Source organism: Chiloscyllium plagiosum, unplaced genomic scaffold (assembly GCF_037043375.1).
Source record: "Chiloscyllium plagiosum isolate Xiang-an unplaced genomic scaffold, Cpla_swu_hap1 HiC_scaffold_2, whole genome shotgun sequence".
Classification (NCBI taxonomy): domain Eukaryota; kingdom Metazoa; phylum Chordata; class Chondrichthyes; order Orectolobiformes; family Hemiscylliidae; genus Chiloscyllium; species Chiloscyllium plagiosum.
The window spans coordinates 17,374,452-17,400,101 of NW_028270140.1; the positions used below are offsets into that span (position 1 = coordinate 17,374,452).

Genomic DNA, 25,650 nt, shown 5'->3' on the forward strand with positions numbered 1-25,650 from the left:
ACTGGCTTTGGAAGCAATGCAGAGGAGGTTCACCAGGTTAATACAGGAGGAGGGTGTTACCCTATGAGGAAACATTGAGCTGCGTGGGACTGTACTTGCTAGAATTTAGAAGAACATAGAGCAACACAACAGTACCAGCCTTTTGGCCCTCGATGTTTTGCCGCCCTTTTATCCTACTCTAAAGATCAAACTAACCTACATACCCTTCATTACACTACCTATCCAAGAGTCACTTAAATGTCCCTGATGTATCTGACTCTAGAACCACCACTGGCAGTGCATTTCACACATCTACTACTCTGTGTAATGAACTGATCTCTGACATTTCCCCTAAACCTTCCTCCAATCATCTTAAAATTGTCCCCCCTTGGGATAGTCATTTCCACCCTGGGAAAGTATCTCTGGCTATCCACTCTATCTGTGCCTCTCATCATCTTGTACACCTCTATCAAGTCACTTCTCATTCTCCTTCGCTCCAACGAGAAAAGCATTAGCTTCCTCAACCTCTCTTCATAAGACATGCCGTCCAGTCCAGGCAGCCTCCTGGTAAGTCTCCTCTGCACCCTGTCTAAAGCTTCCACATCCTTTCTATAATGGGACGACCAGAACTGAACACAATATTCCAAATGCGGTCTAAACAGGGCTCTGTAGAGCTGCAGCATAACCTCGCAACTCTTAAACTCAATCCCCCTGATAATGAAAGCCAACACACCATACACCTTCTCAACAACCCTAACAACTTGGGTGACTGAGGGATCTATGGACATGGACCCCAAGATCCCTCTGCCTCCACACTGCCAAGAATCCTGCCTTTAACCCTGTAATCTGCATTCCAATTGGACCTTCCAAAATGAATCACTTCACACTTTTCCAGGTTGAACTCCATCTGCCATTTCTCAGCCCAGTTCTGCCTCCTGTCAATGTCCCGTTGCAACCTACAACAGCCCTCCACATGATCCACCACACCAACAACTTTCATGTCATCGGCAAACTTACTAACCCACCCTTCTACTTCCTTATCCGAATCATTTGTGAAAATCACAGAGCAGAGGTCCCAGAACCGATCCCTGCGGAACACCACTGATCACCAAGCTCCAGGCTGAACACTTTCCATCTACCACTATCCTCTATCTTCTATGGGGCAGCCAATTCTGTACAGATTTCACTGTATCCCATGCCTCCTTACTTTCTGAATGAGCCTACTGTGGGGAACCTTATCAAACACCTTGCTAAACATCCATGTACACCACATCCATTACTCTAACTTCAATGTGTCTTGTTAAATCCTCAAAGAATTCAGTAAGGTTTGTGAGGCACGACCTGACCCCCTCAAAACCATACTATCAAACTACAGTTTTCCAAGTAGTCATAAATCCTACCTCTCAAAATCCTCTCCAATAATTTTCCTACTGCTGACACAAGACTGATTGGTCTGCAGCTCCCAGGATTATCCCTATTCCCTTTCTTGAACAAGGAAATAACATTTGTCACCTCCAATTATCTGGCAGTACTCCAGTGGACAGTGAGGACGCAAAAGTCATCTCCAAAGACACAGCAATCTCTTCCCTCGCTTCCTGTAGTAACCTAGGTATATCCCGTCTGGTCCAGGGGATTTATCTAGCCCTTTGTTTCTTAATTTTCAGCACATTCTCCTCCTTAGCATCAACCTGGTCAAGCATGTCAGTCTGTTCACGCTGTCCTCTCACACGTCAAGGTCCCTCTCAATAGTGAATACTGAAGCAAAGTATTCATTAAGGATCTCCCCTACTTCCTCAGACTGTAATTCCCTCTCCCCCAATTAAATACTTACACCTACCGTCTGCTCCTATGCCTCTCCATGAATATAGTAAAGGTCAGGGAGTTGTGTCACGACAATTGGACATCTGGCAAGATTCGTTGCCAAGTATCAAACCCAATGTGGCCTCCCCTCTATTCGGCCTATCTACATATTGCATCAGGAACCCTTCCTAGACACACCTGACAAAAGCTTCTGCATCCAAACTATTTGAACTAAGGAGGCTCCAATCAATATTAAGGAAGTTAAAGTCACCCATGACAACAGCCCAGTTACTTCTGCACCTTTCCAGATTGAACTCCATCAGCCACTTCTCAGCCCAGTTCTGCATCCTGTCAATGTCCTGCTGCAACCTATAACAACCCTCCATCCAATCCAACACATGGGGGGGGGGGGGGGTGCAGTAGAAAACTCCCAATAAAGTGACTGCTCCTTTCCTGTTTCTGACTTCCACCCATACTGACTCAGTAAACAAATCCTCCTCAACCACCTCCCTTTCTGCAGCTGTGATACTGTCCCTGATTAGCAATGCCATTCCCCTACCTCTTTTAGCCCCCCCCCCCCTTTTGAAATATCTAAACCCTGGAACATCCAACAACCATTCCTGCCCCTGTGATACCCAAGACTCTAATGGTCACATCATGATAGTTTGAAATACTGATCCATGCTCTAAGTTCATCACCCTTACTCCTAATACTTCTTGCGTTGAAATAGACACCCAACATCCCTCCTCTGATTGTCTGCACGCTGTATCTGACTGTTCACTACCTACTCCATCATCTGATCTGTAGCTCCGTTTCCCAACCCCTGCCTATCTAGTTTAAACCCTCCCGAAGAGCTCTAGCAAACCTCCTGGCCAGGATATTGGCGCCCTCCAGTTCAGGTGCAGCCTGTCCTCGTACAGATCCCACCTTCCCTGGAATATATCCCAATGATCCACATATCTGAAACCCTCCCTCCTACACCTGCAGCAATGTGTTCATCTGCACTCGCTTTCTGTTCCTAGCCTCACTAGCCCGTGGCACCTGGAGCAATCCTGAGATTACTACTCTGCTTGTCCTGCCTTTTAGCTTCCAACCTAACTCTCTATATTCTCTTATCCGGTTCTCAGTCCTTTCCCTACCTATGTCATTGGTACTGAGGTGTACCATGACTTCTGGCTGCTCTCCCTCCCCCTTAAGAATCCTGTAGACTCCATCGAGATATCCCTCACCCTGTCACCATGGAGGCGGCATACCACTTGCAGTCTCATTTGCAACCACAGAATCTCCTGTCTGTTGCTCTCACCATGAGAATGAAGGGGGGATCTTATAGAAACATACAAAATTATGAACATGAGAGATAAGATAGAGGCAAACAAGTTGTTTCCACTGGTGGATGAGACATGGCCTCAAGATTAAGGGGAGTAGATTTAGGACAGAGATGAGGAGGAACTGCTTTTCCCAGAGAGCAGTAAATCTATGGAATTGTCTGCCCAAGGAAGCAGTCGAGACAGTTTCATTAAAAATATTCAAGACCCAGTTGCGTGGTAAGGGAATGAAGGTTAACAGGGATAATGCAGGTGGGAGGAGCTGAGACAATGAATAGATCAACCATGACCTTGATGAATGGTGGAGCAGGTTCGACAGGCCAAATGGCCTACTCCTGCTTCTATTATTATGATGATACTATGATTACTACCTCACAGTACCAGGGACCTGAGTTTGATTCCAGCCTTGGGCAACTGTGTGGAGTTTGCATGTTTTTCCCGTGTCTGTGTGGTTTCCTCCAGGTGCTCCAGTTTCCTCCCACAGTCCAAGGATGTGTAGTTTGGATGGATTGTCCATGCTAAATTGTCCGTAGTGTCCAGAGATGTGCAGGTTAGGTGGATCAGCCTTGGGAAATGTCAGGTTACAGGGGTAGGGTTGGTCTGGGTGGGCTGCTCTTCGAAGGGTCGGTCTGGACTCAATGGGTCAAGCGGCCTGCTTCCATACTGTAGGGATTGTATAATACCATGATACGTAGGAATTATTTTCCAGTGGAAACTCTGGTAAATTCCACAGGTGATAGAGAGAGAAGAGGCTGCACAGGAAAGCTTGGCTATGGACCATGAGCTGGAATGTGGGACAGGTGTAAATTTAACTAGGCAAAAAAGTGAGGAATGCAGATGCTGGAGATCAGAGTCTAGATTAGAGTGGTGCTGGAAAAGTACAGCAGGTCAAACAGCATCCGAGGACCAGGAAAATTGACATTTCGGGCAAAAACCTTTCATTCCTGTTGAAGAGCTTTTGCCCAAAATGTCGATTTTCCTGCTCCTCGGATGCTGCCTGGCCTGCTGTGCTTTTCCAGCACCACTCTAATCTAGACGGGTGTAAGTTTAGTGTAGTATTGTTGGCGCATAATCTATAGGCTGAAGGGCCTCTTCTGTACGATATGAATCTGCAAAAAAGCATATTTCCAATTAGTTTGTGGTTTCAGTTAGGAGTAAGGCCAGCTCCCTTGCAAATTGACCAAAGTACATTTTCTTTAAAGTAGGAGAGGTAAATAAGGGTCATTAAGCCAAGTCCTTTCGAATTTTAAACTGAAGTATGGCAGAGTGAACAGTGTAAGGGTTAACACCCATTACTGTGGGAGCTTTAGAATTCCATACTCAGCAAGCGTGACCTAAGCTCTAGTTTCCTCACAGCTTGGATTAGAAACACCAAGCTGTTATTTACAACATGACTAGGATCCACAACCGTCTGCTCCTTTGACAGGAAGGCAGTGAGTTGGGGGCGGGGGTAGATTCTCTTTATTTGCCTGCTTGATAGAAGATCAATATTTTTTGGGCCAGTTACATTGCAGGTTCTGTAATCCAACTATATTACATTGGAACGGCTATTTAACAGTTTTAAAACTGGAGGTTCTCACCAAAATTAGAAGTTTGGTGCAGAATATGTTGGAATGTATTTGACAAGCTAAGGTTTAGCATCAGCCTTGGCTCAGTGATAGTAGTCTCATCTTCAAGGTTTGAGTACACAAACTGATACTCCATTACAGCAGTACAGTATTGAGGGAGGGCTGCATTGTAAGAGACAAGATACTAAACTGTCTGTTCAGATGTTTGCAAAAGATCAGTTGACATTGCGCAAAAAAAAAGGACAGAGGATTCCCTCAGTATCCTGGCCATCCCTCGATCAACATCACAAAAAAAACAGTACAGCTGATGTGTTGTTTGGGGATTTTGGAACAGATACATTGTTTGCTGATTTTGGAACAGATATATTGTTTGCTGCACTTCTCAGTATCACCAATGACTGAGCTTCAAAAGGTTTTGTAGAATTCCATGAAAACATGACAAGGTGCTGCGTGATTCTGAGCTTCTTTTCATTGTCTATTTATAACTGCAGCTTCTGGAAATCACCTTGAACTGGAAATTCTGGGAGTGGTCTCCTAATTTTTGTGCAAGTATGTTCATGTGATTTCTCTGGGGTTCCAGCCAGTCTCTAGGTAAAGTTACAGTAGGATATCGCATCAGCCACCAAACCTCTAGGTCTTGACATTTGCTATCTGTTGCTGTTCTGAAATGATACAGAATTAGGAATCATAGGTGATACTTTAAAATAAAAGTCATTGAAATATTCTGCACACTAACAAAGTTATCTCACATTCCTGACACACTGACAAGGGTGAAAATCATCAAATTCCACATTTCAGTCATACTGGAAAAAAGGTAGCATTTGGATAGCGAGTTTTGAGAAGATTTGTAGCTCACGTTGAGGTTCTGGATGTAGGTTTGCTCGCTGAGCTGGAAGATTCGATTTCAGATGTTTCATCACCATACTAGGTAACATTTTCAGTGAGCCTCTGAATGAAGCACTGGTGGCGTAGCCCGCTTTCTATTTAGAATATATGGAAAGGGGGCTACACCACCAGTGCTTCATTCAGAGGCTCACTGAAGATGTTACCTAGTATGGTGATGAAACATCTGAAAGTGAACCTTCCAGCTCAGCGAGCAAACCTACATCCAGTAGCATTTGGATATTTGGAGATGAAACAAAAGAGTGGAAAGAAATGGAACAGTGAGAGTGAGGGACAGAGAGCAACGCATTTATACAGCAAAAAGAAAGAAAATTGCACATGATGGAAATAAGAAACAAAAACAAATTGCTCAGCGGGTCTGGTAGCATCTATGGAGAGAAATCAGTTAATGTTTCAGGTCCAGTTACCTCCATAGTTGCTGCCAGATCTTTCTGCTTTTATTTGGCATCGCTATAGTACCTTTTACAACTTTTAGGATATCTCAAATTACTTTGCACACATTTGAAATGTAATTAATGTTACAAGGTGTCTCAAACACCAGAGTGAAAATAAGCATAAAAATCTATATTTTTCAATGATATTGTTGGATAAAAACAGGCAGGATGTAGAGAAGCGATTCAATTTTTCTTTGAAATAACATCAGCTCCAAGAAACTGACATCATTTCTATCAATGTATTATTGCCTTAATCTATACATTTAAGTGCAGTACTATATGCACAAATCTCTGGTTTGGGAAATAACATTCCAACCCAGAGATAATAGAATCACCACTAAGCTGAAAATAGTAGTGTCAGGCTTCCAAAGGTCCCAGTAAATAAGCATACGAAAACCAATTCCGGGTCTTTAGAATAGACACCTCCTCAATCTGGATGCAAAAGGCTAAGAACAGAATTGATTGAGCATATGTATAACACAGTAATAATTTCCACCGTCATAACTTTGCAGATGCAGTGAAATGTCTCAAAAATAAACAGATCGTATGTCCTGAAGAAAATCAAACACTGAATAATGAAAGGGAGAGAATAAAGGCTATAATAATAGGGAATGAGCAGATGACTAGATGTAGTGTTCAATGAAGGAAGACTCAAAGATTTAGTGAAAGTGCAGGATGCAATCTCTGGAGTGTTTACAATTAATGAATTGGCATCAGGAAGATGGTGCAGTCCACATTAAAGAAAACAGGCACTGTAAGCTGCGTTAAGAGCTTTAAAGCTAAAATAAGAGGAGAAGATCATGGTTTAAGAATGATAATGTAGAAACGGTGCATTGGATGAAAGGAAGCCAGGGGAGCTTGGGGAAGCTGAGGTTATAGAATTTTATGATTCAGCGGTCTAGAAATTTCATAGAATCCCTACGTGTGGAAGCAGGGATGATCATTTTGGCTCATTGAAGAGCATCCCACCCAGACCTATCCGGTCCCCGAAATGCTGCATTTCCCACGGCTAATCCGCCTAACTACACAGCCCTGGACACAACTGGCAACTTAGCATCACCCATCCACCTAACCAGACCTGCTGAGATCTGAAATTGCTGGAAAACTCAGCGGCTCTGGCAAAAACAATTGTTGAAACGAAGGGCTTTAACTATGAGTTAGGTCCCTTATGTGCATAATCCAAAGGGGACCAACAACTCTGAGACATGAGCTCAGCCCAACTTTTTGCTGTTTTCCCCTCAGTATGGTGGGAAGTACGTGCTTTTCGCGGGAAAATGCATTACTCCCCATCTTAATGGGTCCTTTAGTTACCAAGGGTTAGCTTCTGACCTATTGTTAGTGCACCTAAAACGCCAACTTTGGAAAAAGATAGAAGGCAGTATTACTCACTTTTATATCCTAAAACTACCGAACTACATCCCACTGAAACTGCAGGCGAATGTTTTGGGACAAAATTACAAAGTTGCTGTCAGGGTTACATAGAGGGTACCGCACAGAAACGCAGTTGCTGCTCATATTCCACAGTTTCTCACCCCCCACAACACAACATGTAGGCTGTTTGTGAAGTGTAAATAGTTTTATTTCTCTCTTGCTTTTTGCATTTGTTTTTAAAAAAAATTAGATATTTTTTAACAAAACCAGTTCTGAGGAAGGGTCACTAGACCCGAAACCTTAACTCTTGACTTCTCCCCACATATGCTGCCGCGTTTTTCCAGCGATTTCTGTTCTTGTTTCTGACGTTCAGCAGCCGTAGTTCTTTCGGTTTTTATTTAGAGATTTTACCAAAGAGTGTACAAGAAAATGTAGTGCAGCAGTGTTTTGGAGTGGAGTGGAGTGGTTGAAAGAGAGTGCGAGATTTGCTTGCTGTGGGTTAGTCAGTCTTTGAGCATTTACACATACAGCTGACATCTGTGATGTGGGATCTCACATCTGTTAACTAAACTGAATACGAGGGGAATGTTGAAGTGTTTAATATCTGTCTGCAATGTGGCACAGATTAGTTGAACTTTAAACCGATGGTATGCGTTAACTTGTGAAGATGGTGTATTTTGCCACTTCAGAAAATGTAAAGAGAATCTTTTCTTTTCTCCTTCCACCGACAGATACGTTCAGTGGGTAACTTTGTGGATGGCCCTCAGGCAGACCAGATGGAACAGGAAAGAGTCGGTCATGTCGAGGACAAGGGGCTGAGTCCAGTACTACCGATCCATTATCACTCTCCTGAGCAGCACACAGAGAAAGGGGAGAACGGAAGAGAGGTGCAGCAACACCAGTTCAATGGAGACTGCAAATGGGACGGTGTGAGAAGCAACTCAGCAGCGGGTCACGCTCAGGAAATCTCGGAAAACTGTGACAGCCCCCGGCCTCAGCAGGAAAAGCTCGGCGTCCCCAACGGCGGCGTGAAACATGTCCTGGCCGAGCCTTCAGCAGCAGGGCTCCAACATTCAAAGAAAATGAAGCTGGAGGAGGAGGAGGAGGAGCCGGCTGCTGGGAATCCGGACGCGGACAAGCAGCGGGCCGAACCGAAAGGGCGCAGCCGGGTCCCGGGGGAGGTGCAAGGGCAGAGCTGGCCGGGTGAGCCCCCGGCCCCAGCGAGCAGCAGCAGCATGCACAAGAGGGTCAGCCCCAGCTACAAGAACGGGGACGTGCTCTCTCTGCTGGGGGGCAAGCCACTTCCAAACGGTGCTACGGGTTGCACTGACACCCAGCAGCAGCAGCAGCAGCAGGAGGAGGAGGAAGGGGGTGACCTCAGGGACAACCCCGTGCCTGTATGGGGCTACCCCGGGTACCTGCTGGGAGTCAGCCCGGAGCAATGCAGCAGGAGCAGGAGGGGGCCAGAGGCTGGAGCCGAGCTCTCCGGGAACAGGGCTCAGAGCAGGAGCGAGGGAGCCGGGCAGCGTCCCCCGGGGCTCCCCGACCGCTGTTTACATCCTCAGAGCGGCCCCGCCCGGCTCCAGGAGCCCGGAGCCGCGCGAATCGGTGCTACAGGCGGCCCGGGGCTCGCTCGCGGCTTGCCCGAGAACGGGGCGCCTCCCCGCGGGCAGTGGGCGTCCCCGGCGCTCCGACCCCCAGCCCAGGGCGGGTCCTGCCCGGAGCTGCAGGGAGCCGACTCACGGCAGTACCGGCTGCTGCTGGAGCAGCTGCGGCGGCTGGAGGAGGAGGAGGAGGAGGAAGAGAGCCGGCCCCGCTCGCTCCCCCAGCAGGAGGCAGCGGTGAAAGCCCGAGCCCAGTCCTGGCGTATCCCCCTGAACCCCGAGCAGCAGCAGCAGCGAGCAGTGCCAGAGCAAGGGCTCGCCCCCAGCCTTTGCTGCCGCAGCCCCATGCCAAATCTCCAGGGTGACACCCACCGCTACCAGCAACACTGTGTCCAGCTCAGCCTGGAAAACCCACTGTCCCAACCAACCCAGAAACAAAACGACCCCCTTTACAGTGCCCACCGCAACAGTCCCCTTCATCATAGAAGGCCCATAGAGTCCAAACTCAGCCCCACTCACTGCAGCACTCCTGAGGGGGCAGGCTCCTACAGGGCGGGCAGCACTACCATCCAGAGCCCTCAGCTGCCCAACAAAGCCAGCAGTTCGCCACCAGTCCAGTACGCTCAGCGTGGCGCAGGACCAGTCCAGCAGCCCAAGCAGCAGGTACACCACATGTCTGTCATCCAGCAGCCACACTCACAGGGACAGGCCGAATTGATCGCGCTGGCTAGTGCCCCCAGGAGCGAGCAAGGCCCTTCGGTCCCTCAGTCCAACCCCACGAAGGAGCAAGTGCCCCAGGCTTCGCAAAGCCCTCAGTGCCCAGCCAGCATCCAGAAGGAAGAGGAGTCCCACACAAACGCAGCACTTAGAGCTCATCTATTCCAACAGCAAGAGCTTCAAAGGAGAATGTACCTACGAAGAATGCAGGATCTCAAAGGAATTCAGAAGCTAATCAAGGTTGAGAAAGAATCTCCGACAGCCCCCTCCACAACAGCAGCGAGTGCCCAGTTGAAAGACGACCCAGAGATATTGAACCTTATTAAACAGCAGAGCCAGCAATTCAGCTGTGACCACCAGAAACAAGAGAGGAGCATCATTGAAGCACTGGAACAGCGCTTTAAAGAATACCAGCTCTCTTCACCCTTTGACCAACAACCTTCCGTCATCAAATCACCCAAGCAAGTGAAGGTGGAAACCTCAGGATCTGTCACTATTTTGTCTGCCACTACAGACTTAGAGTCAGATATTGGTGGTGACTGCACTTCGGCACTACAAACCAGTTCATCTACTGAAGCCACGCCTACTAAAAGACGGCCAGGATCCACACTGAGTAATTTTTTAGAGTCCCCCTTGAAATATTTGGACCCCCCGATCAAAAGCTTACTGGACACCCCGAAAAAGACACAGTATGATGTCCCAGCATGCAGTTGTGTTGGTAAGTCCTGTCATTTTGCTTCTTTGTATAGCTTTTCACTGGCAGAGGTCAGCTACAGAAGCACAATATATCGACAAAAACATTTTCCACAGCTACTATCAGAGACATGGCCTTAAAGAGAAAAGTTCAACATTTTTATAATAACAGTTAAACCTCACCACTATAACTTATCACCCTAATGCGATCTTTTCCTCCTCTTTTGGATAATCAATATCGAAGTTTCTGTTTACAGCATTCCCAATGTTAATGGAAAAGTTCTACATGACCCAGGGCCTTGGTAACAGCACACTTCAGTAGAGCCATAAAGATGTACAGCATGGAAACAGACCCTTTGGTCCAACCCGTCCATGCTGACCAGACATCCCAACCCAATCTAGTCCCACCTGTCAGCACCCAGCCCATATCCCTCCAAACCCTTCCTAGTCATATACCTTCCAGATGCCTCTGCCACTTCCTCTGGCAGCTCATTCCATACACGTACCACCCTCTGCGTGAAAAGGTTGCCCCTTAGGTCTCTTATGTCTCTCCCCTCTCACCCTAAACCCATGCCCTCCAGTTTTGAACTCCCCAACCCCAGGGAAGAGACGTTACCTTGTACTGGGTTTGATCTCCTTTCCTAAGGAAGGATACATCTGCCTTAAAGTGTGTGTAACAGTAGAGAACTTAATTCCTGGGTTGAGGAGAATTGTCCTATGAAAAGATTAAATAGATGAGGCCCATATTGCCTAGATTTTAAAAGAATCATAAACTTTTTAAGGGGCTTGACCACTAAATGTTGAAGGATATTTTCCCTGGCTGCAGTGTCTGGATCAAAGTACATTCTGGAATAAGGGAATAGCCATTTCAAATTCAGATGAATAATGTTTCAATCAGTTGTGATGTTTGGAATTTTCTATTGCAGAGAGCTGAGAATACTCAGTCATTGAGATATTCAAAGACAACAGGTCAATAGATTTTTGGATACTAAAGAAAATCAGACACCTAGTGCCAGTTTGGGAAGATGGATTTGAGTTATTGGATCACACATTAGCTTAATAAATGGTGAAGAAGAAGGGCTACTCCAACTCCTAGTTAGCATACTCACCTGAGTGTTTGCAGGCTGGCATAGTTGACCATACCTTGTTTGAATGCATGATAAATGACTTGGATTCCTTTCTTATATCTGATGTCATGTATTAACTTAATCAACTTTATAAATGAGCACTACCAGTGCAGCGAGGTTGTTGTTGGTAGCAATAAAGAAAAATGAAAGATCTTGCCAAAAGTGGGAGAGAATCTCTATTGTTACAGCCTGGAGGAAGTTACTTTCTTATCAACAATTTCTTCAGAGCAAGAACACAGAGGTTACAATGTGACAGAGCATAGAAGGTGGCCCATTGTGGTTGCTCTTTGATAAAAGAATCCAATAATGCCACCTCTTTTCCTACACACACACACAGTCTGTTTGAGAATTACTAATGAATCTGCTTCCACCAAACATGAATCTGGGTGAGAATAGAGTGACAGGTTTTGGTATTGAGTGGAGGTGTACAACCTTTCACGAGAATGATAGAAAGTGAATAATTCTGTGCCACCATCATCCCTCCCCCAAAGTCCACAGGGAACCAAATTCTCAGCGTTAAGAAATGTTACAGAAGTGAGACTTACAGTGAGAGAATGAAAGGAACCTTGAACTTACAGCAACAGGATAAACGCTGCCAGCTGTTAAAATCTAAGCCTTAATTGCTGAACATAAGTTACAAAGGATACCTGGGAAAGGATGCCAAGATTGAATAACTAATTTCCTCCCAATTGACCTGATCCACTAGTGGGAGATGATTTAGTGACCACACTCCCACAAGACTGAGCAATGATTGCATGGTAATGTTATACAGCTGGAGTATATTGGAGAGCTCTGGGCCTCCCTCCAGTGGCTAGGAATTGCTACAGTGATGTTTCATTACACTGTGCTCCATCATTACCAGAGAAATGTATCACCAGATCAAAGGCTGAGAGAGAACTAGCCTACTCAAAATCAGGTACAAGAAGGAGAGGGCAACAGGTAGAGGTACCACCATTAACGCACATAGTTAATGAGGTTACAGATTACTAAAGTAAGCTTCTCTGAGACAGTGCTTGGAATTAGAATGTGGAAAGAAAAGTTGAAGAGGCTGAGACATAGTTTAGTCGTGGTTCTTGGAATTCAGGGGTGAATGTGTGTACAGGGCTTACTGAGGATTAGGACTCGGGAGCAGGAATACAATTTGGCCATTCAGCCAATCAGGCCCTCTATCGTTAACATTAGGGGTGGCACAGTGGCTCAGTGGTTAGCACTACTGCCTCACAGCACCAGGGTCCCAGGTTCAATTCCAGCCTTGGGCGACTGTCTGTGTGGAGTTTGCACATTCTCCCTGTGTCTACGTGGGTTTCCTCCAGGTGCTCCAGTTTCCTCCCACAGTCCAAAGATGTGCGGGTCAGGTGAATTGCCCATGCTAAATTGCCCATAGTGTTAGGGGATTTATAGAGTCATAGAGATGTGCAGCATGGAAACAGACCCTTCGGTCCAACCCGTCCATGCTGACCAGATATCCCAACCCAATCTAGTCCCACCTGCCAGCACCCAGCCCATATCCCTCCAAACCCTTCCTATTTATATACCCATCCAAATGCCTCTTAAATGTTGCAATTGTACCAGCCTCCACCACATCCTCTGGCAGCTCATTCCATACATGTACCAACCTCTGCGTGAAAAAGTTGCCCCTTACATCTCTTTTATATCTTTCCCCTCTCACCCTATGCCCTCTAGTTCTGGGCTCCCCAACCCCAGGGAAAAGACTTTGCCTATTTATCCTATCCATGCCCCTCATAATTTTCTATAAGGTCACCCGTCAGCCTGTGACGCTCCAGTGAAAACAGCCCCAGCCTGTTCAGCCTCTTCCTGTAGGTCAGATCCTCCAACCCTGGCAACATCTTTGTAAATCCTTTCTGAACCCTTTCAAGTTTCACAACGTCTTTCTGATAGGAAGGAGACCAGAATTGCACACAATATTCCAACAGTGGCCTAACCAATGTCCTGTACAGCAGCAACATGATCTCCCAACTCCTGTACTCAATACTCTGACCAATAAAGGAAAACATACCAAACGACGCCTTCACTACCCTATCTACCTGTGACTCCGCTTTCAAGGAGCTATGAACCTGCACTCCAAGGTCTCTCTTATTTTTAGATTAGATTCCCTACAGTGTGGAAACAGGCCCTTTGGCCCAATAAGTCCACACCCACCCTCCAAAGAGTAACCCACCACCCGACTAATGCACCTAACAACTATGGACAATTTAGCACAGGCAATTCACCTGACCTGCACATCTTTGGAATGGGGGAGGAAACCAGAGCACCCAGAGGAAACCCACTCAGACACAGGGAGAATGTGCAAACTCCACACAGACAGTCACCCAAGGCTGGAACCGAACCTGGGACCCAGGCGCTGTGAGGCAGCAGTGCTAGCCACTGAGCCACTGTGCCTGTGTTACTGTTGCTGGAATAGTAATCCAGAATCCCAGACTAATGTCCAAGAGAAATGGGTTCAAATCCCACTATGGCAAATGGTGAAATTTGAATCCAATATAATTTGGAATTAAGAGTCTAATAATGCTTGTTATAAATACCCATCTGGTTCACAAATGTCCTTTAAGGATTGAGATAGCTTTTAGCTATCCTTACCTACATTTTCCCCCAGACCAATAGCAATGTGATAAACTATTAACTGCCCTCTGAAATGGCCTAGCAAGCCGCTCAGTCCAAGAACAATAAAAATGGCAAATAAATACTGGTGTGACCAAGTGCTGATATATGGAATTGGGTTGGGTGGTACCATGTCATCCACCATGTTGGGTTGCCAGGGTTGGAGTGTTTGAGCTATAGGGAGAGGCTGAATATGCTGGGACTATTTTTCCTGGAGCATCGGAGGCTGTGGGGTGACCTTGTAGAGATTTATAAAATCTCTTTGTTCAGCAACACTCCCTAGGACCTTACCATTAAGTGTATAAGTCCTGCTGAGATTTGCTTTCCCAAAATGCAGCACCTCGCATTTATCTGAATTAAACTCCATCTGCCACTTCTCTGCCCATTGGCCCATCTGGTCCAGATCCTGTTGTAATCTGAGGTAACCCTCTTCGCTGTCCACTACACCTCCAAATTTGGTGTCATCTGCAAACTTACTAACTGTACCTCTTATGCTTGCATCCAAATCATTTATGTAAATGACAAAAAGTAGAGGGCCTAGCACCGATCCTTGTGGCACTCCACTGGTCACAGGCCAAAAGTCGGAAGGAAATGGGTCTGGGTGGGTTACGTTTCAGAGGGTCAGTGTGGACTGGTTGGGCCGAAGAGCCTGTTTCCACATTGTAGGAATCTAATTATTATCATGATTGAGAAAATTAATTTCACTTTGTCTCTACTTAAGTAGAATACCACATATGCTGAAACTGTGCCCCGAGTTTTAGATACCCTCACAAGGATAAACATCTTCTCATCATCTACCCTATCAAACCTCCTCAGGAACTTCAATGGAATTTCTCAGCCTTCTAAACTCCAGAAAGTAGTACTGCACCTTGTTGAACCTTTCTTCACAAGGTAAACCTTCACTGAACTGCCTCCCTTGTAAGCACATCCACCCTTTAACTACAAAGATGGAAATTGTACATAGTACTCTATATACAGCCTTGCTAATGCCCTGTACAGTTGTAGCAATACTTCCCTACTTGCATACTGTACTCTTGCCCCTGGGGGGGAAGCAAGGCAAAAATTCCATTTGCCTTCCCAATAAATGCTATAACTTTTTTGTGATTCACACATGAGGACCCAGATCTCTCTGTGTTGCAGCATTCTGCCATCTCTCTCCATTTAAATACTACTCTGCTTCTCTATTCTTCCTTCCAAAGTGAATAATGACACATTTTCCCATGTCAGACTCTGTCTTCCAAACTGTGGTCTATTTACATTATCAATCTATCTCCTTCTGCAGATTATTTATACACCCATCACAGCTTAACTTCCAACCTCTTTGTATCATCAGATTTTGCTAAATATACCTGGTTCCTTCATCCAAATCATTAATATAGATTGTAGCAATTGAGGATCCAGTTCTGATCACTCTACACCTCACTAGTTACAGTTTGACATTGAAAATAGCACATTTTATACCAATCTTTTACTTTGTATTAGTCAATTGTCCATGCATATTAATATGTTACCCCATCATATTCTTATGTAACCTTTTTACGTAGCTTCATATTGAATGTCATTTTAAAATGTAAATACACAATATCTTTTGCATCCCCTTTATCCACATTGCTCAGTACGTCCTCAAGGAACTGATAAATTTATTAAATACAATTTCTCTTTCATAAAATCATCTTGACTCTGCTTTCGTTCTTGTATTAGATTCCTGCATTTCCCAATGACAGATTTTAGTCTAACTGGCCTAATGTTTCCTGCTTTTGGTGTATCCTACTTTTTTGAATAAGGGGCATTACATTTCCAGTTCTCCAGTTTTCTTGAATCTCTCAGAATCCACTGAATTTTGGAAGATTGCACACAACGTGCCCATTAGCTCTGCGGCCACTTCTTGCCCCTAAAGGACTTATTAGTCTTTACCCAACTGATTTGCCGAGTATTCTTTCTCTTGTGATAATGATCCTTCTCAGGATGGCAGCCAGTGATAAGTGGTGTTCTGCAAGGCTCAGTGTTGGGACCACAACTTTCACTTTATACATTAGTGATGTGGATGAAGGAACTGAGGGCATTTTGGCTATGTTTGCAGACAATACAAAGGCAGGCAGAGGGACAGGTAACATTGAGGAGGCAGGGAGGCTGCAGAAGAATTTGGACAGGTTAGGAGAGTGAGCAAAGAAGTGGCAAGTGGGAAAGTCTGAGATCATGCACTTTGGTAGGAAGAATAGAGGCATGGACTATTTTCTAAATGGGGAGAAAATTCAGAAGTCTGAAGTGCAAAGAGACTTGGGTACTCTCGTCCAGGATTTTCTCAAGGTAAACTTACAGGTTGAGTCCGTAGTCAGGAAGGCACATGCAATGATGGCATTTATTTTGAGAGGACTTGAATATAAAAGGAGGGATGTATTTCTGAGACTCTATAAAACTCTGGTCAGACCACATTCAGAGTTACTGTGTGCAGTTTTGGCCCCATATCTCAGGATGGATATACTGACCTGGAGCATGTTCAGAGGAGGTTCACCAGAATGGTCGCTGGAATGAAAAGCTTAACATAGGAAAAACGTTTGAGGACTTTGGGTCTGTACTTGGAGTTTAGAAGGATGAAAGGGGATCTGATTGCAACGTACAGAATAGTGAATGACCTGGACAGAATAGATGTTGGGAAGATGGCTGGAGAGACTAGGACCCGAGGGCACAACCTTAGAGTAAAGGGAAGACCTTTTAGAATGGGGATAAGGAGAAACTTCTTCAGCCAGAGAGTGGTGAATCTATGGAATTCATTGCCACAGAAGGCTGTGGAGGCCAGGTCATTGAGTAAATTTAAGACTCAAGAACCTATCTATCTCAGAATCAAGGGATCAAGGGATAGAACATAGAACATAGAACAATGCAGCACAGAACAGGCCCTTCGGCCCACGATGTTGTGCCGAACTTCTAACCTAGATTAAGTACCCATCCATGTACCTATCCAAATGCCGCTTAAAGGTCGCCAATGATTCCGACTCCACCACTCCCACGGGCAGCGCATTCCATGCCCCCACCACTCTCTGGGTAAAGAATCCACCCCTGACATCTCCCCTATACCTTCCACCCTTCACCTTAAATTTATGTCCCCTTGTAACACTCTGTTGTACCTGGGGAAAAAGTTTCTGACTGTCTACTCTATCTATTCCTCTGATCATCTTATAAACCTCTATCAAGTCACCCCTCATCCTTCGCCGTTCCAACGAGAAAAGGCCGAGAACTCTCAACCTATCCTCGTACGACTTCCTCTCCATTCCAGGCAACATCCTGGTAAATCTTCTCTGCACCCTCTCCAAAGCTTCCACATCTTTCCTATAGTGAGGCGACCAGAACTGCACACAGTACTCCAACTGTGGCCTAACCAAAGTCCTGTACAGCTGCAACATCACTTCACGACTCTTGAATTCAATCCCTCTGCTAATGAACGATAATACTCCATAGGCCTTCTTACAAACTCTATCCACCTGAGTGGCAACCTTCAAAGATCTATGTACATAGACCCCAAGATCCCTCTGCTCCTCCACCTGACTAAGAACCCTACCATTAACCCTGTATTCCGCATTCTTATTTGTTCTTCCAAAATGGACAACCTCACACTTGGCAGGGTTGAACTCCATCTGCCACTCCTCAGCCCAGCTCTGCATCATATCTAAGTCCCTCTGCAGCCGACAACAGCCCTCCTCACTGTCCACAACTCCACCTATCTTCGTATCATCTGCAAATTTACTGACCCACCCTTCGACTCCCTCATCTAAGTCATTAATAAAAATTACAAACAGCAGAGGACCCAGAACTGATCCCTGCGGAACTCCACTTGTAACTGGGCTCCAGGCTGAGTATTTACCATCTACCACCACTCTCTGCCTTCGACCGGTTAGCCAGTTTTCTATCCAATTGGCCAAATTTCCCTCTATCCCATGCCTCCTGACTTTCCGCATAAGCCTACCATGGGGAACCTTATCAAATGCCTTACTAAAATCCATGTACACTACATCCACTGCTCTTCCCTCATCCACATGCTTGGTCACCTCCTCGAAGAATTCAATAAGACTTGTAAGGCAAGACCTACCCTTCACAAATCCGTGCTGGCTGTCCCTAATCAAGCAGTGTCTTTCCAGATACTCATAAATCCTATCCCTCAGTACCCTTTCCATTACTTTGCCTACCACAGAAGTAAGACTAACAGGCCTGTAATTCCCGGGGTTATCCCTATTCCCTTTTTTGAACAGGGGCACAACATTCGCTACTCTCCAGTCCCCTGGTACCACCCCCTTTGCCAGTGAAGACGAGAAGATCATTGCCAACGGTACTGCAATTTCCTTTCTTGCTTCCCACATAATCCTAGGATATATCCCGTCAGGCCCGGGGGACTTGTCTATCCTCAAGTTGTTCAAAATGTCCAACACATCTTCCTTTCTAACAGGTATCTCTTCTAGCTTACCAGTCCATTTCACACTCTCCTCTTCTACAATACGGTCCCTCTCGTTCGTAAATACTGAAGAGAAGTACTTGTTCAAGACCTCTCCTATCTCTTCCGACTCAATACACAGTCTCCCACTACTGTCCTTGATCGGACCTACCCTCGTTCTCGTCATTCTCTGGTTTCTCACATACGCATAAAATGCCTTGGGGTTATCCTTGATCCTATCCGCCAACGATTTTTCATGCCCTCTCTTAGCTCTCCTAATCCCTTTCTTCAGGTCCCTTCTGGCTATCCTGTATCCCTCCACTGCTCTGTCTGAATCCTGTTTCCTCAACCTTATGTAAGCCTCCTTCTTCCTCTTTACCAGACATTCAACCTCTCTCGTCAACCAAGGCTCCTTCACACGACCATTTCTTTCCTGCCTGATAGGTACATACATATCATGGACACGTCGTATCTGCTCTTTGAAAAAGTTCCACATTTCCACCACATCCTTCCCTGACAGCCTATGCTCCCAACGTATGCTCCTCAAATCCTGCCTTACAGCATCGTAATTTCCCTTCCCCCAATTATAAAATCTACCTTGTTGTGCGCACCTATCTCTCTCCATAACCAAGGTGAAAGTCACAGAATTGTGGTCACCATCACCAAAATGTTCACCCACTAACAAGCCCACCACTTGTCCCGGTTCATTACCGAGTACCAAATCCAATATGGCCTCCCCTCTGGTTGGACAATCTACATACTGCGTTAGAAAAGCTTCCTGGACACACTGCACAAACACCGCCCCATCCAATCTACTTGATCTAAAGAGCTTCCAATCAATATTTGGGAAGTTGAAGTCGCCCATGACTACGACCCTGTGGCTTCTGCACCTTTCCAAAATCTGTTTCCCAATCTGTTTCTCCACATCTCTGCTGCTATTGGGGGGCCTATAGTAAACACCCAACAAGGTGACTGCACCTTGTTACGGGGAGAAAACAGGAGAATGGAGTTGAGAAGCCTATCAGCTATGAATGATTGGCAGAGCAGATTTGTTGGGCTGAATGGCCTAATTTCTGCTCCTGTGTCTTATGATCTAAATTATTCTCTCCCTTTTGACCCTTGATTTCCTTTTATTATTGGGATGCTTTTACTTTCTTGGATAACTAATGTTCATTTTTGGCAACTCTCTTCCTTTTTAGAAAATATTACAAGTTCTTACTGTCTGTATTAATGTTTCCTACTGTTTACTCGCATAATCCACTTTCTCATAGTTGTTTTCTTAATCAGTTTGCAGGTTTCTAAAGATGCCCCATTTTTCTTGCTTCCAGTAATATTCACAACATTGCTTATGCTTCTTACTTCAATTGGATACCATCATTAACTTTCTTCGTTAGCCACAAATGGTTCACCTCTTTGAGTCTCTTTCTCATTAATGTGCAGCTCTGCTCAGAATTATGGAATATTCACCTTAACTATCTGCCATACCGCGGTTCCTTTTAATCAATTTTCTGAGTTGACTTTAGCCAACTCCATGTTCATACCTTTATAATTGTCGATACTTAAGCTTAAGGCATTAATTTCAGATCCAGGTTTAGTCATCCTTAAATGAATGTAAAGTTCTTTCATGTTACAATCCCGCTCACCTCGAAGATCCTTTACTTAAGGTTATTGATTAATCCGATCTCATTACACATTGTCAGCTTACCACATTCCTGTATCGAAAAAGAACCTGTTTCCCAGTTAGTTCCTCACCTCATCACTCAAACTGTTCCAGTGCAACTTGAGAGCTCATCCTCAAAGTTAGCTTTGCAAATTTAATTTGTCCATCTATATAAAGAGGAAAATTGCCCAGAGTTATACAATACTTCCCTTACATTGTTTCTTGATTTATGCTTGGTCCTACTCTGTCGGGCCTGTAATCGACACGCAATTTTTTTTTACTTGTTATTTCTTATCGTTACCTAAACTGGCTCTATATCTTCCCTGTTCAGTTTCTTCAATCATTCTCAGTGTTTGTTTCAGAGTTAGAGCACCTGCAGCGTCTGGTGTTTTATTGTTTTATTCTGTACCTTGATTGTTCAAACCAAGATCGCTCACTACTGATCTCCTCTTTTGCTCAGCAATTCCATGTCCTTGTCTTGCCTGCCTATCCTTCCAAAGTTACGAGTGTCCACAAATATCCAATTCCTGGCTTTGCTTAACTTGTAATCATGCCTCCACACTGGCTGTCTGGTTATTTCCAGGCATAACTGTTTATGCCATAAATTCACCTAACTGTTCTGAATGTGATATAATTCAGATAAAGAGCCTTTCATTTTGTTACCTTGCAATTTTTTAACCAGTTACCCTATTTGTCAGTATGTTTTGGCCATCACTGCTACCATACTGTAACCTTGCACTGTTGACTTGTCAATTTCTCTTTGATTTTCTAAATTTATTCACATTTACCCTCCCCTTCCCCCCCACCCCAACTATTTATCTGAAAGTCCTGTATAGCCCTATTTATATGATTTGCCAAGGCACTGGTTTAGACAACGGCCATCCCCATGGTACAACTCTCTCTTTCCCCAGTGGCCCATTTATTTTCACCTATTTCTCCCACACATACAACTCTATTATTGACCCAGTGCTAAATTTGCTTGTTGCTCAAAGGTGATAATCTAAAGATTAACACCTTGTGATTCTCCTTTGTAATTTAGCACTTGGCTGCTCATACTCCCTTAGCACAACCTCCTTCTAATTCCAATGTCTTTGGTTCCTACAAGGACGACTGGCCATTTCTCACCCACTAAGACTTCCTTTTAAGCCTTGAGGAGATCTCCTTAAATCTGGACCTGGATGGACAAAACAACTTTCAGGACTCTCGCTCTTGGGTACAGAAAATAGTATCAAACTCCTAAATATACACGACTGCATTCTTTTTCAGTCCCCCAATGGAATGGTCTTTGAATAAGCAGTGCTGTAGTTGGTTTGCTCATCCTCCAAGTACTTCTTGCTCCCAACCACTTAGGCTGCAAATGATAGGATAAGTGCAAGGGCCAAGGCTCCTCCAGTGTTACCTACCTCACTCAGTCACTTTCTCCTGTCTCTGAGCAGGGGCCCTAATCTGTAGTATTAAACCCAAGAAGTGTGGCTGGTTTCTGTCCATGTAGCCACTTCACTCATTGGGAATAATCTAAAGAAATAAATAAATCTAGAGGAGTTTCTAAATGCATGTAACCTACAGCTTCGATCAGTTCATTTCACAGCGTCTGATGCGGTGCCTAATGTTGCCATTGAGGCTCTTAATTAAATCTGGTGGAATTTCTAATTAACAAATGATTTAGGCATGGAGTTAAATTGCTGATATTTCTTGTTGCCAAGGTCATGTTAGAGTTTTGAGTGTAAGCAGGAGAGTATTGCTCGTCTGACTTAGCGCCAGGAATGACTTTTGGCAACAGTATAAATGAAACAGGGTTTTGGGACTCTGGCTTTTATCCAAACATTACAACATGAGAAAAGGTTTTAATGCCTTGCATGATCTTTAAATGCCTTTTATTTGCTGTATTAGAGAAACCACAAAGTAAATTTGACGCATGTGTGTCAACATATATACAGTATCCCTTTAACTGAGAGCAGTAGTGAGAACACACTAAGTTACTGATGAGATTGGAAACACTACTTTTTAAAAATTGCACCTCTCAATTATATACGTCATATTCGAGTTACGTACCCCTGTATTTTTAAATTGACTGTAGTTAGACACGAATTGTTCATATGTGTACCCACTGTTTACCATCATCTTAGGATGCCCCAAAGTGCTTCACAACAGCAAATTACTTTGGGTGTGCAGTCAACATAGCACATAATTTGCACACAGCAAGATCCCACAGCAATGAGATTAGTCATTCAGTAATCTGTTCCTAAAGACAGTGCAAACTATCCTTGCACTTCTTTCCTTAAGTCCATGCTGTTGTGCCTGCCTGAAAGGAAACTTGGGGCCTCTGTTTAATATGAAAGAAAAGACAGCAGATTCTGGGAATCAGAAAATGTTGGAAATGCTAGCAGGCCTGGCAGCATCTGTGGAGAGAGAAGCACAATTATCAGGTGGAATATTAAGTCATCTTCAGGGAGAAGTGGTGAGCCTATGTAAAATTGGGCAATGATGGAGGTTACCGTGACAATCCCTGTCAGCCTGTATCCGGTGGAATTCTGAACTTATTTAAAAGTCCATGTCGGAGGCAGCTCTTCCTCAGGAATTGCCTATGGTTGGAGCAGTGTCCACAGCTTCTAGAAATAGAGAACTGCCAAGTTTGGCAGCTCTGAGAGGTTTGATCTCCTCCCTGATGGGATGGAAGTCCCACCCTAAGCCAATTAATGGCCGAACAGCACTTTTTGTCAGGTAGATGTGAGCTAACTCCTGACATTTGAGTGAGGGAAGGTTCAAAGCCTCTGCATAAAATTCTGAAAGACATTTCAAGCCAATGACTTTTTATCGGATCTCAATTTGTCCTGGACTATACGTTCTAATAGTGCATGAGGTTAGTGTCTGAGCCCAAATCATTGACAATTGACAGTATTGATAATTGAGGCAAACCTAGAACCTAAACCAAGGACTGTAAAGCTGCAGTCTTTTTTATCTTGTTTCTCTTGTTAGTTGGATTAAACCTGTAGAATTATTTCTAGTGATTGCTCTTTTTTAATTGGTTCAGGTGATTAAAGATTTCTTTATTATCTATATTTTGCTGATAAATCTGGCAATGTCTTATCAGCGTCACCATAATAAAGATGTAATCTCATAATTTCTTTGAATTAACAGAACAAATCAGTGAAAAAGATGAAGGTCCTTACTATACACACCTTGGTGCAGGCCGTAATGTAGCAGAAATTCGAGAGCTGATGGAAAACAGGTACAGTCTCAAGTAAAACTTATAATATTCAAATTTTTGATATCTGTGGTCATTGAAGATCAATCATCTCAGTCCCAGACATGCAGTTACTTTGGGAAATGTGGTAGATAGTGTGTCTCTAAACCACAATTTGCACTGCAATTTTACTGTGGGACTTGGCAAGGAAGCAGGCCCCCAAGTCAACTTCAACTCTTTCAAGGATCACACTTTGAACTTTTGGTGTTCTTCTGAACCACAGGCTAACAGTCTGGCCACAGGTTAATGCCTGGAGTTGAGAGGTGGAACATAAGATCCTGAGGGGTCTTGACAGCGTAGATGTGGCAAGGATATTTTATATTTTATATCCTTGTGGGAGAAGTTAGAGCTAGTAGTCACTGTTTTAAAAATAAAGAACCATCTATTTAAGACAGAAGTTAAGAGAATTTTTTTTCTCAGAGAAAAACGTGTTTTGAGTCTTTGGATCTCTCCTTGTGAAAATCCTGTGGAAGTCTTTGAATCCTCTCGCGAAGCACAATGTTGAAAGGTTATTGGTGTGTGGTCAGGAACTGGGGTAATCAGATCAGCCATGGTGTTATCGAATGGTGGAACAGGCTTGAGTGACCTATTTCTGTTCCTAAGTTGTATTTACGTACAAATGAATGTTAAGTACAAAATTGCCAGACAAGGACTATCTTCAACAAGAGGTCATCGAACCAACTCCTCTTGATATTCAATGACACCATTACTCCATCCCCAGTATCCATATCTGGGAGTTGAGGGGAAGTCACCATTGACTAGAAACTTACACACGGCTAGTCCAGTTATGAGAGCTGCAAGTGTAAATCAGAGGTTAGGAATTCTGAGAAAAGTAACTCACTTCCTGATTTCCCAAGGCTTGTCCATGATCCACGAGGCAGGAATGGGTGTGAATACTTTCCATTTAATCTCACTCAAGAAACTCAACAGTATCTTGGACAAAGCAACCTATTCGAATGGCACCATGTTAACCATTTGCCTCATCCATCAGCAGTGTAGAGTGGTAGTGGTAAGTACCCTCTACAAGGTGCACAGAAACAACTCTGAGGGTCCTTCAACAGTATCTATTAAACCTGTGACTTCTACTGCCTCGAAGGACAAATGCAGTGCCATTGGCCATGAATTCCCATCTAAGCTGGTACTATATCCATGTTCCTTCACTGCCATTAGTCAAAATCCTGGAAAACCCTCTCTACCAGCAATATGGAATATATACACCACAGGGACTGCAGTAGTTCAAGAAAGCAGCTCATTCCACCTGCTCAATAGCAGTTAGGGATGGGAAATAAATGCTGGCTCTTCCAATACCAATATGCAAAGGACCCCTTCTGTACTACATCCTCAGGAGAATTCATACTCTCAACAAACAGTATTTCATCTTCTGCCTCGGAACAGTTCAACCCCAGGGCATCAATGTAGACTTCAACAGTTTCCTCATTTCCCCTTCCCCCACCTCGCCCCAGTTCCAAACTTCCAGCTCAGCACTGTTCCCATGACCTGTCCTACCTGCCTATCTTCTTTTCCATCTGTCCACTCCACCCTCCTCTCTGACCTGTCACCTTCATCCCACCCCCATCCACCCACTGTACTCTTTGCTACCTTCCCCCACCCTCCTCCCTGACCTATCACCTCCATCCCCATCCCCACTCACCTATTTTACTCTATGCTACTTTCTCCCCACCCCTACCCTCCTCTCATTTATCTCTCCACCCTTCAGGCACTCTGCCTGTATTCCTGATGAAGGGCTTTTTCCCGAAACGTCGATTTTCCTGCTCCTCGGATGCTGCCTGAACTGCTGTGCTTTTCCAGCACCACTCTAATCCAGAATCTGGTTTCCAGCATCTGCAGTCATTGTTTTTACCAATATCCAATACCAAATCCTGTGGATGATTAAATAAAATTTCATAATGGAATATATAATTTTGTGAATTGATGAAACATCTTAACTCAGACACATGGGCTAAACATTCAGCTTTGAAGTCAAAAGCCCTCTGTTCTATTTAGGCTTTTCTTTATTATCTATAGAATTCCTACAGTGTAGAAAGAGGCCATTCAGCGCATGAAACTTGCACTGACCTCCCCTGAAAACATTCTGCCGAGACCAAGTGCCCACCCTATCCCTGTAAACTTGCAATCCATGAACACAATGGGCAATTTAAAATCTACCTAACCTGCTTAACTTT

The 25,650-nt window shown here is 44.5% G+C and overlaps 1 protein-coding gene across 6 annotated transcripts in view; it reads left to right on the forward strand.

The window, feature by feature from the left end:
- LOC122564906 (methylcytosine dioxygenase TET2-like) overlaps nt 1–25,650 on the forward strand; it is a 189,886-nt gene that overhangs the window by 97,548 nt on the left and 66,688 nt on the right. For all 6 annotated transcript variants that reach the window (XM_043720374.2, XM_043720365.2, XM_043720355.2 and 3 more), the window contains 2 exons: nt 8,112–10,419; nt 23,362–23,452. In XM_043720374.2, coding sequence (XP_043576309.2) covers nt 8,157–10,419; nt 23,362–23,452 — 2,354 coding nt within the window. In that variant the 5' untranslated portion in view covers nt 8,112–8,156. The remainder of the gene's footprint in view (nt 1–8,111; nt 10,420–23,361; nt 23,453–25,650) is intronic.